Here is a 15,920-nt window from a genome sequence, read left to right as displayed (position 1 = left end):
ACCACAGGACAATTTTGTCCTTTGTTGTTGTTCATACAGAAATACAAACGTAAACTTGAGCAGCAGTTTGCCCAGATCAAGGAAGAAAGCACAGCTCAGCTGCAGGCAATTCAGCATGAGGAAGAGTGGTGGAAAAAATCCATCCAGAAGATAAAGCAACTCTATAGATGAGATCAGTCAAATCTTGCTGATGTCCTTCTGGTCATTGTTGGTGTAAACTGACAAGTTTGTACTAATGTCCATGATGTTATAGATTTAGTCCATGAGAATCTGTTTTCCTGTTGCACTGAACCAGTGCAGTGGTCAAAGGAGCTATATCTTGCCTCTTGAAAGAAACAAATCTGACGAATGTGCTGTAAATGAAATGTAGACTCTGTGCAGTGCTTCCTAGTTGGATCTCAACCAGAGAAAAGTTAACTCATTGTGGGGCTAGCTGTAATCTGAGAATCTGAAAAGCTAGAAGCCCAAGCAGTGGATTTATACTGAAGTTCATATTCAAGAGTCAGGCATGATTGAATATGTCTGTGTCATGGGCAGTCTGAGGTTATAATAGTCAAAGGCAGCCTCTTTAATAATGGAATCCAGCAAGGAAACATTTTCTTCAGCACGGGTGAAGCCCTTCCCATGGATATCCTCTCTTTCTTCACCTTCTTAACGACACAGCTCACTACTTGAGTTTTAGAAATCCAAAATACAGGTTTAGAAATTTTAAATAGTTGATCTGCAAAGAATATTTTCCATGGAATGGTCTACAAGTAAGGTATTTACCTACAATCTGGCATGCTTTCCAAAGCAGGGCTTGAAGATAAAGCACTGCTTTGTTCTAGGAGGTCAAGCAAGTTTATTTAGGAGTAACAAAGCTACCTTCAACCATATCACTTTTAGAAAACTCTCTGAACAAATTTGGGGAACCTGAGTAACTATTAAAAATGCTTTAGCTGGTTTTTGTGTTTATTTGAGAGACTTTTGTGTTTATTGTTTTGTGTTTATTTGTGAGACTTTGACATTTACTGCAACCACATCTCTTTCGTGTTTGTTTGCATTCGTTGTGAACCCCAGAGTTGTAAATCAGTTGAGGACAAATATGGTAAATGTCAGCGAGATGGTTTTAGATGCAAGGAGACATTCTGAACTCATCCGGCTCCTGTGTTCTTGCACATTTGTAACACAGAAACTGAAGCAAAGGGGGAATGCATAAGCTGTGCTCCTAATGATGCAGTATTTCAAAACATGTGTATTACTTTTCCTGAGGGATTAGATATTTACCCTGTAAAGACACCTGGAAGTAAACTATGCTTATTAAAATAGCTGAAACTACATTAAAATAACCAGAATGCCAATGTCTTTTTTTTTTTTTTATTAATTGTGTTAATTTTACTACTGAATTTGAGGATAACTTTTATTCTCCTTTCTATCTGTTCATTATCCTCTGTCCTTCCCCATCACCCAAGTTCTGTGTTGCCAATCTCTGTACGCCATGGTGGTAAGTGCATGAGGATGGTCAGGTGCAGAAAACAAGAATCCCCAGGAGAGCATCTGCAGAGTGGTTCTGTCTTATGTTTTCACTCATGCTTTGGGGGAAAATTCTGAGAGGATGCTTATGAAAATGGAAAGTGGTATCAAGCTGGGAGGGGCTGCAAGCACCACAGAGACAGCATTGAATTGAGGCTTGATGTTTTAGAAAAATAAATAGCCTGAAAATTGAGTAGAATTCCGTAAAGTCAAGTACAAGGTTTTATATGTCACAGATGTGGCTAGGAGAGAAAACATGTGGGGGTTAGATTTGGCCACAGGCTGAATGTCATCACCACTGCTGTGTTCTTGCAAAGCAGGCAAAGCATACATTGGAATGTATGAACTGCACAGTATGTCAGTTTTGTGGGGTAATCCTGCTTAACTTAATACTGGCGAGGGGTCAGCAGGAGTATTTGGTTTGGTCTGGCACCAGGTTTCATGAGAATGGACTGATTAGAGACAGTCCAAAAAAATTGAAATAGAAATAATCATGGGTCTTGAAGTTAACAATCTACAAAGAAAGACGGAAGGAGTTGTAGTGGTTGAGCTCATAAGATAGAAGAGGGAAGGAAACGTTATAGCTTTCAAATATATACAGGGAGGCTCCAGGTGCATGACCACTGTCATAAAAAGGTACAGACCTGAACTGCTGCAAGCAAGATCCTGGTTGGAAATTAGGAAGCCTACTGACGAGGAGGGCAGTCACTGGCACTGGTTGCCTGCCCACTCCATGTCTAGCCAGCTCTCAAAGAATGGTTGGGCCTGTTGAACCCCCCTCTACACACTTGTCCCTTTTGCATGTGCTGGAGACATCAATCACAAGGTCAGATATGTGGCACTGAAAAATCCTGGCATCAGGGTAGCAGCTCTCATTACAGAATGAGCTGGGCAATTAGCTAAAACTGGTCAAAGCACAGAATGACAACCAGAGGGGAGAGGCTGGTTGCAAATCCTTCTACGTTTGTGGATTTGCAGCATTTTTAGGCAAGAATCCCAAACTGCTCAGCATGAATCTGTGAAGGCTTTAAATGGTGGAAGGCCTTGAGATATATATATATATATATATATATAAAAGATATTTTTTAAGTTGGATTTTGTGATGCTTCTTGGTGAAAACTGATTAGATTCATTGTCAGGAGAGTGTGGAAGAAGCACCGGGAGGATTTCTGTATGGCATCATAAAGCAAATTGAAGAATTTTTTGCTACCTATCTTTTTATAGGGAAAGGAAAGAAATTCAAGTGGGAAAATGGCCACTGATATTTCAGCTCCATTGGCACTGTTGCCTGTCTTGCCAAGGGCTCCCCAAAGTAGCAGCCTGTACTGGTTCCTCCCACTAACATCAATGCTACTGACTGTCTATAAATAGGAGTTTGACGAACAGCTCTTTTTTTCCCCAGGCTCCAGTCACATGCTGAAAGTGCTTTGCTCTAACTGGAGGCTGCATTACAGTCTCCACAGCAGCAGCCTGGAAAGCTGCTCTGCAGAGCAGCACTTTACGTACGTATAAAGGTTGCTGAGGAGGCAGAAGCAAGCTTGCACACACAGGAAACTTCTCTGCAGTGTTGTAGTTCTGTATTCCCTGAAGGTACTAATGAATGTAGCCTGTAAAAATGAATGTGCTTGTAACAAGCCCCTTTGGAGGCCACTTGCAAAGGCGTTGTGGTTTGGTTTTTTTTTTCACAGGGCCTGTGCTTCACACTGTGGGAACCTTTACTTCCCTGTGAACAGAAAAGGGATTAATTTGAGCTTTTAAGGTAAGTCAGCTAAGCTAGGTGAAGCTTTGGAGGAGCTGTCTGTGGCAGTTACTCTTCTGTGAAAGATGGAGTTTATCAGTGATGAAGTGATAACTGTATTAGCTTTACATATGACCTGGTAGGATTGGTTTTGGTGAGTTTATAAAATTGCAAAGGGTGTTTTCTTTAGGTGCATAAATGGAATCTACAGAAACTAGAGTCAAATCAGGAAGGCTCCCCATGCATTTACAACTGTGATTAGAGCTCACTGAAATTGACAGGTTTCTCAAACAGTTTACAGGAACTGCCCCATTGACCAAGGGGCCTGACTCTTACAGTGTAGTTCCTTCTGTGTTCCTGATTTCAAAAACACTGAATTAAAATGAAACTGCTTGGTGAGACACATGCTGCTATGATAAAATAATCAATTTGTCTCATAGTGAGATATTTATAGCCATTTCACCTTGCTTTTTTTTGTTCTTTGCAGATTGAAAGCTGTTTGGAGTAAGAAGTTGCCCTTCCTTTTACTCTAGAAGACACAATTTCCAGGAGAGTGGTGGGATCTCTTGTCTGTCTGTTTGTTGTTACTGCATTTATCTGGCAAGAATTTGCTAGCAAGGTTGGTCATACTAAAACCATCCTCTCTATATCTATACTGTGGTAAAAAGCATAGTAGCAGAAAAATATAGGCAGTGCTTTTCATGGAAAGTCACTGTTAAAGCTGTAAGAAAGAACTCTAATTCCTGTAATAGATAAAGCAACACTAGTAGAGGGACAAGCCTCTGAAGGAGAGAGAGAAAAAAAGACCAATTGTGTCTAAATTAGGCTTCTAACACCATATCCGACTCACAAACAAATGTTCAAGTACAAAATATTCCAGTTATATTTCAGTTCTGGCCTGAAAGGATGTGATTATCTGTCTCTTCAAACAGCCCAAACTCACTCCAGTGTAACTAGGGGTGGCTTTATAGCTATCAAACATTGATAATGTTTGTAGCTTTGAGTATACCAACTACTGAGTATGCCTTATAGGTTCTCTTGAGCAAACTCAAACATTGTTTGAGAGGAATCTGAGATCAGCCATTTCTATTAACAGTTAAATTATTATTAATGCTACTGTACGTCTAATATTGCAGTTTGCTTTTATGTCACATTGTGGGTAGTTGCATTTCACTGGTAGCCAAGTGATTGTATATAAAAATGTATATAGATTGTGATAAAAACTGAAAGGAGCCTGTGCAGCCTATTTGTCTGCTATGCAAGTGAAAGGACACACACAGAGTATTTAAAGTTCCAGGAAGTGTCACTGTGTAGCACCCATGATGTTGCCTATTTGTGCATTTTGGGCGTTGCCTTGTGTGTCCTCATTTGTGTACACTTTTCAGAAATGTGGAGGCCTACGTTTTGCAGACCACTTGATGTAAATACTAATACTTAGACCCGATGTTACAAGCTGGATGCTTCTGGGATCATTTTGTCCTGAGCTTTCCTTTTATTCCTTAGCAGCAGTGTATGACATCAAAAAAATGAATACGCTGGTAAAGCAGACATGCAGTCAGCTCGAGTTACTTCTCAAAATATGTGCCAGCTTCTCAGAAGATCTTGGAAAATCCTAGGAAGATCCCTTTCAGCATTACTTCTTATGTTTCTTTGCTATCACACGATTACAGCTAGGAATGGAAAAGTGCACTACCTCCCATACTACCTTCCTTGCCCTGAAAGTATCCTGTTTTATACGTAATGAGTAACACAGATCATTGTTACAGGGGTGTTCTTCACCGACAGCATAAGTAGTTATTAACAAGTAGTAACTTGTTCTTTATCTTACGAACCTATAATTAGTCACTCTCTTAAATCAAAATGGTAATAATGCAACCTTTTCTGCTTTAGTCTGCTTGCCCTTCAGGACAGCTCTGTGTTTGTACAGCATAAGTGAGGCCTTGTTTGTTGTGGGTTACAGAGACCACGAATAACAGGCTAACACTGGCTTTACTATGAGGGTGTAATTGCACATATGGACATGTACACACAAGTCTCGCTGTGCCTTGAGATGGGGATTAAGTATCCCGGCTTGCTAGATGGAGAAACATAAGCCAGCCAGGTGAAATGAGCAATCACACAAGGAGTTCTGGCGGAGTTAGGAATAACCACCCAGTCTCCTAATCACGTTCCTCCTCTTCACCCTATGACCTGTGCTTTCCGCTCACTTCATGAAAGTCTCTGTGTGGTGGCAGTACGTGAGTTGTGGACCAGAAGCCTGCTCCGAACAAGTGAAAGGGTAGCTGCTTACAGTTTTAGGGGTCAGCTTCACAGGGAGTACATGGCCTAAGTGACTTCACTGTCATATTGGACCATAGCTGTGACATGACAAGTCATGACAAGCCACAGCTTTTCCCATCCTTTATCATGACCTACTGATCTTGTAAAAACAAAACAAAACAAAAATGCAAATAGAAAATATGATATTTTATAGAGGCATTTCTGATTATTTCAAGCCATTAAAAACCATCGTGTCTAGTAAAATGCCCATTTCTCCAAATGCTGTTTAAAGTGTGATGTGTGTCAGGTAGTTCAGCCCTCCAGGTGATCTAGTTATGGAGGGAATAGAGCACATAAATGACCAGTACTGACAGACTCCAAGCAGCATGTGCTTCCCTGGATTTTGACCCCTAAACTGATTTACCCACAGACTCGGAGAGCTGCCAGGATCTCTCTGACCCTGTTTTGTGCTCTGTTTCAAAACTGTTACTCGTCTGACAGCCCTTGAAGGTGTGTACAGGCAATGTCTAACTCTGTACTAGGGACAGAGCAGTGTGCACAGCAACTGGAGCAAGGACTTGGTCAGCTGTCAGCAGCAGCAGGTCCTGAAGCTGAACCTGGTTCATAATCTAGGAAAAGCATTACAATCCCTTTCTTTTCCCACTCCACCATGCAGCTCCATGAAACTCCAATATACAGAAGAGAAGCTAATCCAGCTTTTCCCCCAGTAAGTACTGACTTTTTATTTCCTGACCTTTAAACTGCTATTCCTCTCTTCCAGGCATATTCATGTATTGTTCAATGGATATTTCTTCCTTTTTACAGATTATTTTATCAGCAGCCAAGAGTGCTGGCTCCAAGGTAAGTTTCTTTCTTTGAGCTTTGGCATGTGTTTCTGCCGACTTTGGTTCAGGGGCTCTGTGGCACTCAGTTTCAAAGTCGTGGTACAGACTGAACAGCACCTTGTTCCATGGGAAGCCTGGCTGTATAGTATGTCTATGGCTGTTTGTGCTGCTATAAGATTGAGTTTAGTCCCTGTATACTTGTTAATATACCTACTAAAAATTCCCAAATACATTAGCACACACACTCAGCCTGTCTACAGAGTTGCTGCCAGGAGCTCTTATTGAGATGGGAGATACATAATAGCTGGAAGACAGCAAGAAATACCTTCTGGAACTGTTGTAGCTGTAGCCAGCTGTGGGAGAGCTTTGAATCTATTTCAGGGCAAAATCAATCAGGTGCCTTGTATGACCTTCAGCAATGGTTTCAGCTAACCTGCTGGATCTTACTCTGGAACAAATTGCAGGCACTCACATGGACAAGTGTCTATGGGAAGCAGACAAACACATGAGTTTAAACAGCCATGGAAGGTTTCAGGCAGCAGCAGCTAAGAAGTGACTTAGGCAAACAAACACTCCTTTGTCAGCTCGTGTACTCTCCTTTGGTCCAGCTCCTGTGACCTGACTCTTATCTCTAGCAGTTCACCTTCAACAACCACCATTCTTTTGCATGTTAATAAACACACCCTGTTGGTACCTACCTTCCCCTACCCTCCCCCACTATTTCAACAGGACATGAGGCCTGAATATTTCTCTCCTCCATATCGGAATAAATTAATGTGTGAAATCAGCTCATATACACTGGACTAAATGAGGAGAGAATCTTGTAGCTTTCAGTGTAGTGTCTTCTGAAGGGAGTTCACTAGCATGCACTGAGGATGCATACCATGGAAATGAGTCATCAGGAAACCCAGTGCAGCTCTTTCAAATGAAATGAAACCTGCCCTGCTTAGAGAAGCAAACCTGCAGATTTCCTTTTCTCTCTCTCAGATAATTAACCCAGGAAGAGAATAGCTCATCTTCTACAAACCAAATTCTTCTTCCTGTATAGTTTAATCTTTTAATCGTATGCATTACTATAGGAGGGAGTGAAATTGTTATTCTCTTATCCACTCAGACTGAAAGTATTAGATCTGGGTTGAAAGCGTAGTGCTCCTTCAGCTGTCAAACTGCTCCCCACAAGTTTGGCTCTTGTGGTATTATTGCCTTCAGGGAGCAAGTCAGATGAGAGACTGCTTCAGCCTCCCATTGTAGCCATGTGCCGTGCATGACAAATTTCATTAGCAGAGGGATACAGATCGCAGTCTGGGGCGGATGTGAGCGGGCCAGGGTGAAATACACATCACAAATAACATCTTGATTTAAAATCAAAAAGGTAAGAAACCCTGAAAACAAAGAAGTTGAAATGGCATTGCATAGCTGTAAAAGGACATAGTATCTTCAGTATTTCCATTACCCACACAGGAGATGAAGGATTTTCTGTAACTTTGTATGACAGCCAGCATTCAAATGTGTAACAGAATTCTAAATTATATCTAAATGTGATAAAGCTATATATAAATACTGGAAAAATAAACTGTCATGCCACAAGCTGTGTTTTAATAGCGCAGCAATAGGGTATATTTTTGTAGTAATTTCATATTCTTACTTGTCTTTTAATCTGTATGTAGCAATCTGCATCAGACTGATAGCAAATATGCAGAGGTTCTCATTCTGTGAGTTCAGTGGTCATTAAGCTCTCCACATCAGAAAAGTCCTATGAGTTTAAATGAGCTTTTAGTACATCCTCAGGTTTTTGCTAATTCATTAAGCAATACTTAACTTCATCCCAGTAACTGAAATGTCCATGCTCAGTAACCTTAAATAAGAGGGGAAAAAAAATCTCTGGAGATAATCCCATCAATAATGAGCTAGTGCTGATACATACACTCTTCTCCTAGCTGCCTTTTTTAGTGTTTCTTTCTGATTTACTGGACTTTAAACCAAAGGGAGCAGCTACATTTCATTAACATTCCCTTTCTTTTCCTTCAGGTGTCAGGATGTGCTGACAGTCACACCATGGCTGGCTCCCATCATCTAGGAAGGGACCTTCAATTCTGAGATCCTAGACAATGCCTACAGGCCACTGAAACTCACCATAGGGGTTACAGCCTTTGCCATTGGAAAGTAAGTGAGCCACTCAGTGGGCACAGTTCTTAGGTTGATGCACTTCCTCTGTGGAAAAACTATTTTGGCTTTTCTTGTCCTCAGCAGAACTGAAATCTGTCGCAATCTGTGACATAAATTTTTATGCCCATGTATTGTGTCCATAAGCATAGAAGCCTACACACAACAGACTCGACACCTATTGCACCTGGAGCATGTTCAGTATTCCTGAAGAACTAGCATGTGCCTTAGGCATTAGAGCTGTAAATAGGTGGTTGGTTTGTCAAAGCAGGGATAATATATTTGTTCCTTGTCTTCCTCTAAACTTTATCTATTGCATGTATAGTGCATGAATCCTTGCAGCAATAGCTGTACAATACTCTTCATCCCTTGTGTTCTTCCATTCATTAAAGTACCCTTCATAAGCCACCATGCATCCCCTGGTGTCTGCTGTGTTATTCACATGCGGTGTCTGCACAGGTACCCCAGGTTTGTGGGCCACTTCTTGGAGTCAGCAGAGAAACATTTCATGAAAGGCTATCGGGTGAACTATTATATCTTCCCTGACAACCCTGAGACAATTCCCAATGCATGGCTGCAACCTGGACAAAGGTTTGCCATTGTCCCCATCAAGAAATACCCCAGCTGGTAAGAGATCTCCATGCGCAGGATGGAAGCCATAAACAAGCACATTGCAAAGACAAGCCGTCAGGAGGTGGACTACTTCTTCTGTCTGGACATTGACATGGTGTTTTACAATGCCTGGGGGCCTGAGACCCTGGGGGCCTGAGACCCTGGGTGATACGGTAGAAGCCATACACCCTGGCTATTTCAATGCCCCTCAAAGCCAGTTCCCTTATGAGAGGAGCTCTTCAGCAGCCTACCTCCCTGATGAAGAAGGGGACTTCTGTTATGGAGGAGCTGTGTTTGGAGGGCTGGTCAAGAAAGTCTATGAGTTTATTGAGATTTGCCACATGACCATCCTGACAGACAAAGCCAATGGGGTCATGGCAGCCTGGCAGGAAGGAAGTCATCTTAACAGGCACTTCCTCTCCCACAAACACCCCAAGGTGCTTTCTGCAGAGTATTTATGGGATGACAGGAAGCCAAAGCCCCCTGAAATTCACCTCATACATTTTTCCACAGTGGATAAGAACTACAATGAGATACGAGATTGACCATCTGATCCCTGCAGAGATGTCCTCCACACAATCAAACCAACTAAATATTAGCTCCCACAGGACATGCCCCACTATGAGTTTTTGTTCCCAGTGTGAACAAACTGAGAAAGGAAGATGTCATAGTTTCTCTGGAGAACAGAAGTCTTAATGCATTTTAGAAGCAGCAGCTGAAGTGGAGGTGAGAATGAAAATGTTTCTAAGTTCCTAATCTTTGTCAATACAAGCATCTTCTTAAGGCTGCAGCACACAAAAAAGCATCCAAAAGGCCAGTTACCAAATGCAAGACTGTCTTTATAGCAAGGCTGCAGATACCTTTGCCTGAGTGTTTTCCTGAGACCTAGCAGAAACTTGGCAAAATCACAATAGTGTTTGACATTCCTGTGGAGAAGACCTAAAGTTTTTGTAAAGACCTTTTCACTTAAAAAAAAACCCCGAAAAACAAATCAACCAAGAAAAAAAAAACCAACCAAGGAAAAAAAAAACCAAACCCCTAAACAAACAACTTTGCTGGGCAATAAATTTCCATGCTGTGTGTTTCATGCATTGGGGTTTAAACTCACACTCTTTGTCAAGATCAGGAGGAAACTTGTGCTCAGAGCAAGTTATCCCTGACTAGGGTGCAGCAGGATTTCTTGGACCTCAGTAGAAAGCTGATGCCAGCCATTGCCAGTGATAGGAACCCTGGTCTGACCGGACAAATAATGTGAATTCATATAGAAGTTTTCTTCCAAAATCCAATCTGTCTTTTGGAGACCTGAGTTTAGACAGACCTGGCACAGCTCAGACCCAGACTGAACTTCTTTGGGTTTACTGCAATCACAGATGTGCTATGAACCTTTTCCCTGGTTTACATGTCTCTGTAGGCTATGTAATCTTTTCCTATCGATTCCTTCAGCCTTTTCCAACTGTTCTAAGCTCTGTGAAACAAATTGGCTAGAAGCTGCTGGAACGTACAGTAAAAACCTGTATGATGCATTTCCAGCAAACAGGGTGATTTCATTTTATAACGAAATGCTCCAGTGAAGCTGTGAGTTCAGTATAGAGCTGGAATTAGGCTGAGTTTAACATTTGCTCTGTGGGAATGTGATGAGAACCTGAACCAGGCTTTAAAACCTGGCACTCACTCAGGGGAACAGGCTGGGGGTGTCCAAACAGGGGCACAGCCACGGCTGGGCAACAACGGCTGTGTAGCTGCGAACTGTGGTCACAGCATGGAGGTCCGTGTGCCACCTCCCTTGCTACAGCAAGTCTGCCGTAGCCAACATCTCCGTTACCTCCTGATGTGTGCTACCAGAGGGCTGTGCACATCTGTGGCCTGCTCATTTAATGGGAGCAGGGAGAGACACCACAGGGGGTAGCGTGGCAGCTCTCTATGGCACGGAGAGGAGAAGCAGGGGCGAAAGGGCTAAGCTGGCTGTTTCTAAGGGAACAGGTTTTTAAAATGGAGAAAAGAGAATGGAAAAGGAGCTCTTCAGGCAGAAAGAGAGAAAATGGGAAAGAGCTGCCTGACTTCTTGCTTCTCTTCACATGAGCAAAATGCTGTATGGCAGTGTATCAAGTATTCAAAGCTTTAGGGCCCCACCACTGATTGCAGATGACTTAATGAGCCATTTCAGTCCTGTGTTAGCTGGAATGGACATGGCTGGGCTGTGCTAGATTTCTTACAAAAGCATTCAGATCAAATATAACCATGAAATTATATAGCAGCCACACATCCATAGATCAGCTCTGCCAATGCCTAGCTCCGTTATGCCTTAACTCTCCTCTAAACTGGTCTGTGTTTGCAGGCATTGGGCTTCATGCTGTCATACTGAATTACTTGAATTCCTGTGCAGATATTTACAGCCTATATTAAATCCACCATGAGAGGGAGTTCTCCAGCACAAATCATGTGTGATAGAGGGTAGTCTATGTTTCTAGGGTACCTGTTCTGAAAATCTTTAGTGAGAGGCTTGGTCTGCAGCTCTGCTTCATAGCCACCTTTTGGCCAAATCCAGGACTCTGTGGGCATTGTGGTAATGACCTGACTTGTGCAGTGTCATTCTCCCCAGGGGAAGGTCTTGTGTCACATATTAGGTGACATAGTGCTGCTGAACAGGGTTTCATTTTGAAGCAGTACCTAGAAACTCCCTGTGTCTCCAGAGAGCAGAAGAATGTGACTGCAGAAACATGCTCCCCAGTGCAGTGTGGGAGATGCTCCCTGAATCAGCTCATGCCCTCCTCTAATTAATGAAAACCTGGCCTTCTGTTGTCATCTCCTGACGATTAATCCCCTTCCCCCAAAACCAGCAGCAAGCTTTCCTTCTCTCATTTGCATTGTGCAGCCTGAGGCTTCTGGGCTGGGTGGGAGCTTCCTAAGGACATACTTTCTGATCTGAATTCCCCCAGCACCCTTTTTTGCTCCTATTCAGAATTCCCTAACCTTCCCACACATTGTGTTGCCTGACATTACTGACCAGAAATGTTATTTTGAACCACTTTGATATGTTATATAAAAGGATAGTTATGAAAGGACTGGCCTGGTCAAAATTTCTCTGTGGGAGATCTGTGGCCAGGATCACAGAGATGAGATTGTCCCTGAGCAGACATGGATGAGGAAGGATAAGAACATCAGTTACACATTCCCTGAATGAAACCAGCATGGGGAATGTGTGTCTGGCTGGGTTAACGCAGCTAAAGCACCGTGGTGGTGGAAAGGAACTGGAAGGCTGTGAGCTCCCTGCCAGAATGGCTGGTTTTACCATCCTGCCCTTTGTCTTGACCTGTTTAGCCTGTGGCTTTCTGAGGAAGGGGCTGTCTCTCTGTGTCTGTGCAGGGACTAGTCTTGGTCCCCACTAGCAGATGAGATGCACTCACCTCACTGCTCCAGCAAGTATCTGTAGGATCCCCAGAGATGAAACACACAGAGAGCAACGGCTGCTCTGCAGGTGGAGTGACCATGACAGCGACAGCACTTTCAGGGACAGCAGGAACTGAAGAAGGCATTTACAGGAGCAGGTTGCACCTTACTCATATCAAATCCCCTATCCTGCAGCTCTGCTCCACATGTAGGTCCACAAAATCAAATCATCTAGGAAAGCATTGCCAGCAAAACACATGGGAAGAGTGACTTATAAATGTCTGCCTACCCACCCATCTCTCTCCTTTCTCTAAACATAAGAGTAATTGCCGTACTGACTTGGCTTGTCTTGGGCTAGATTTAGGTTAAACACAGAAAAACCCAATGTCTCTGTTTCATGTAAGACCAATATAAAGCCACAGGAATGGCCAGATAGTTTTAACCAGAAGTCTCTGCTGCTTGTATGACTTCCTCATCCCCCTGCCACTAACGAACCTTTAGTTAATTTAAAGGAAGTCTGATACATAGAAATTACTTTTTAAAAGTGCTTCATTCTGGGTTTTTGTTTTGGTGGTTTGGTTTTGGTTTTCTTTCACTGTAGCGAGACCTTTTGAAGTATGTATTTTCCCAGTGTCCAGCACTGATACAGTTACTATAACTACACGATGTTGCCCTTCAGCAAGATCCGGTGCCAGGACGCTCCCGTGGGTGCCGACAGGGGGGTTGGTCCCCCGGACAGGGAGCGTCGCACCGGCTGCGTGCACTCGGCCACGGAGAGTGACGCGGCCTCCTCTCGGGTCCTGCTTCTCCCGACATCAGTGCAACGGCGCAACGTCGGCCTCGTAAATACGAGCGGCGGGTCTGGAACCGCTGCGCACAGCTCCGCTCTTCCCACGGCAACCCTGCATCGAAGCCTCCCGCAGCTTCTCCCCGGGGTCCCCGCGCGGCCCCGTTCCGGGCGCTGGGGCGCGTTCCCCGCCCCGCAGACGCCCCCGGGCCCCGAGCCTGGCCCCGCCCCCGCCCGCGCCGCCCCGCCCCGCCCCGCCCAACCCTCGGCGCTCCCGGCCGCGCTCGGCGCTGGCGCGGGCGGCGGCGGCGGCTCCCGGGGGTGGCGGAGCCCCATGGCCGGCGCGGTGCGGCTCCGGCCGCCGGGCAGCGCGGGGAGGCGGTGACCCGGCCCCGCGGGACCCCGGAGCGGGGCCCGGCGGCTCTCCCCCGCGGCGGGGCTATGCTCGGGGCATGATGATGATTGACACTCAGGTGAGCTGCGCGCTTCGCCCGGCGGCTCCGTCCCCCCGGAGCTCTCTTGCGGTGCCCCCGAGCCCCCGGCTCTGGTGCGCAGCGGCGGGGGCGGCCGGGCTCAGTCCCCTCCAGCATCCAGCGAGGGGGGGCTCGCGGCGGGTGCTTAACGCGTGTGCGGCGCTCTGGCGCGGTGAGCTCCTGGGATCTGTAGCCGCAGGTGCCTGTCCCCTGCTGCCCGCTGCGGCAGGGGGACACCGTACGTGCAGCAGTCCCGGCCCCGGTGTGCAGCGCGAGCTTTGGCCGGGGAGAGGCTGAATCTTTTGCGGGGGGGAATCTGTTTTGGTGTTTTGGTTTAGGTGGTTTTTTTTCTCCTTTCGCTTTCTCGCTGCATAGTGGATAAGTGCGGCCGGTTGAAGCGGGGATGAAAGATTGGGAGTGAAAGCAAGACAGTCCGGGACAGGGTCTGGCTGGCAGTGCGATTCTGCAGCCGTTGCTGAGCTGTGTGGCTGCTGGCAGGCTGCAAAGCTGCATGCTGTGCCACCAGGCCAAGGCCGCAGCTCTTCAGGCAGCACCTAGGCCAAGTGACACCCAAAGGTCCCTTGTCTTTGCCTCGTGTGTTGATGAGGCTAAATGAAGCTAAACTGAGCCAAGGTGGACAAAAGCTCTGTGCTCACAAATGCACTGGAGCTTTGGGGGCAGGATGAAGCAAAGGCATGAAATCTGGGGTCTTACCAGAATGGGGCGCTCTGTTTGGTCCTGATGCTCTTCTGGCTTTATACTTCCTCTTCTCATGTTCCCCTCACAACACCAGCCCTGGGAAGGGAAGGGAAGTCTGTGCTGCTGCCCTTGTGGGGGTGGTGAGAAGGTAAGTGGGCAGCGATGGCTCCTGGGAGCCCAGGAATGAGTAAAGGGAAGGGCTGATGCTGTGATGGAAAAGTGGGCAGAGATTCATTTTTGGACTGGAAAATGTGCATACCAGAGCCGCCTCCTGCACCCAGTGGGTCTGTTTGGTCTGGACCTCATTTGCCTTGATCCAGCCCTATAAACAAAAGCTGAATTAACTCTATTGGGGGTGTGTGAGGCACGAGCCAGCATGCATGTGCACTGGATTGTGGCATGTCCCTTTGGAAAAGGGGATTGGCAACCAAAATACTGGGGTTTGGATCCTGACCGGTCAAGAACAAGAGTACTCTGTCACCATGGCTGTTCACTGGGAGAATAATCTTGCTAGGAGATCCACAAAACTACAGGTGTAAAGCTGTCCGGAAAAATGATGTTCAGAGCTCAGTCTCCCTTCCATGCTGGGAATGCATGTTGCGTTCCTATGGGGAGCTTTGTATTAAAGTCTCCACTTTAGCCTTCCCATCACTTTTTGTACTCGCTCCCATTTTATATCTGGATAAGCCAAGGCATGTAGAGATTTCTGTTACAAGGCTGGAATCCTTCATGGCAGGTGTTATGGTGGAGAGCACAGGTTAGAAGGCTGAATCCTGCTTGAAGAGGTTGGCCACTTTGCTTTAAGGGGTGCAGTTCATCCAAGTCCCATCATTTGTGACTGTCAGTTAAAAGGAATTTCCAGCTGCACCCACAGCCGCACCCTGCCAGTTCTCACCACTGTACAGCTACATTTTTCATGTCTCATAAATGTTTCTCTCCCTGGTTGCTAAGGGAAAGACCCACACAAACAACTAGGAAAACTCAGTGCTGCAAAGTAAATAAGCTGAGCAAACAAGATTTTTTTCATCTCTGATCTAATTGCTGCAGGTGTGTTGTTCATGGTGTCATGACATCTGAAAGCAAAGGTTCATGTGCAAGGGTGAATTTCAGCCTTTCAAACCAAAACCTGTCTGTGAGCTGGGTCTGAAGGTGGCTTCCATCCTGAACCAAGCTCCCAGAGCTGTCGACTCGTCTCCTCTCTCCCTTCCTGGCCGTTGGGGCTGGAGAAGGGAGCAGATGGCACACAACCAGGCTCAGGGCTGGCTGAGGGCAGGGCACAGAGTGCCCAAGGGCACGCAAGCTCTGTCATCTGCTCTGAGGCAGGGGAGGGAGCAGTGTCTGAAGCGACTCCAATGGCTGGGAGTTAACTCTTGGTGGTGCCCTGCCATGTGTAGGAGGGAGAGCTGGCAACAAGTGACAGCAAGCAAGGGTCCAGCTGGCAGCAG

General features: G+C 45.5%; 3 protein-coding genes across 10 annotated transcripts in view; all 3 read left to right on the top strand.

Moving 5' to 3' along the window:
• CCDC180 (coiled-coil domain containing 180) overlaps positions 1-3,727 on the top strand; it is a 32,128-nt gene extending 28,401 nt beyond the window's left edge. For 6 of the 7 annotated variants that reach the window (XM_030507264.1, XM_030507265.1, XM_030507263.1 and 3 more), the window contains one exon: positions 40-1,325. In XM_030507264.1, coding sequence (XP_030363124.1) covers positions 40-171 — 132 coding nt within the window. In that variant the 3' untranslated portion in view covers positions 172-1,325. Of the gene's footprint in view, positions 1-39; positions 1,326-3,200 lie in introns of those variants that run through there. The other variant, XM_030507259.1, reaches the window with a different exon arrangement.
• Positions 3,322-10,107, top strand: LOC115617122 (globoside alpha-1,3-N-acetylgalactosaminyltransferase 1-like). Its single transcript, XM_030507291.1, is given in 6 exon segments — positions 3,322-3,404; positions 3,738-6,236; positions 6,335-6,370; positions 8,383-8,517; positions 8,977-9,271; positions 9,273-10,107. Coding segments are annotated over 5 exon segments (915 nt in total). The 5' UTR covers positions 3,322-3,404; positions 3,738-6,189; the 3' UTR covers positions 9,675-10,107.
• Positions 10,108-13,550: 3,443 nt separating this feature from the next.
• The window catches only part of RALGDS (ral guanine nucleotide dissociation stimulator), a 57,398-nt gene continuing 55,028 nt past the window's right edge, over positions 13,551-15,920 (top strand). Inside the window, exon 1 of one of the 2 annotated variants that reach the window (XM_030507277.1) lies at positions 13,551-13,776. In XM_030507277.1, the coding sequence (XP_030363137.1) occupies positions 13,756-13,776 (21 nt within the window). In that variant the 5' untranslated portion in view covers positions 13,551-13,755. The remainder of the gene's footprint in view (positions 13,777-15,920) is intronic. The other variant, XM_030507275.1, reaches the window with a different exon arrangement.

Source organism: Strigops habroptila, chromosome 15, assembly GCF_004027225.2.
Source record: "Strigops habroptila isolate Jane chromosome 15, bStrHab1.2.pri, whole genome shotgun sequence".
NCBI lineage: Eukaryota > Metazoa > Chordata > Aves > Psittaciformes > Psittacidae > Strigops > Strigops habroptila.
Note: the sequence above shows the minus strand (reverse complement) of the source record. Positions and strands in the feature narration are given on the sequence as shown.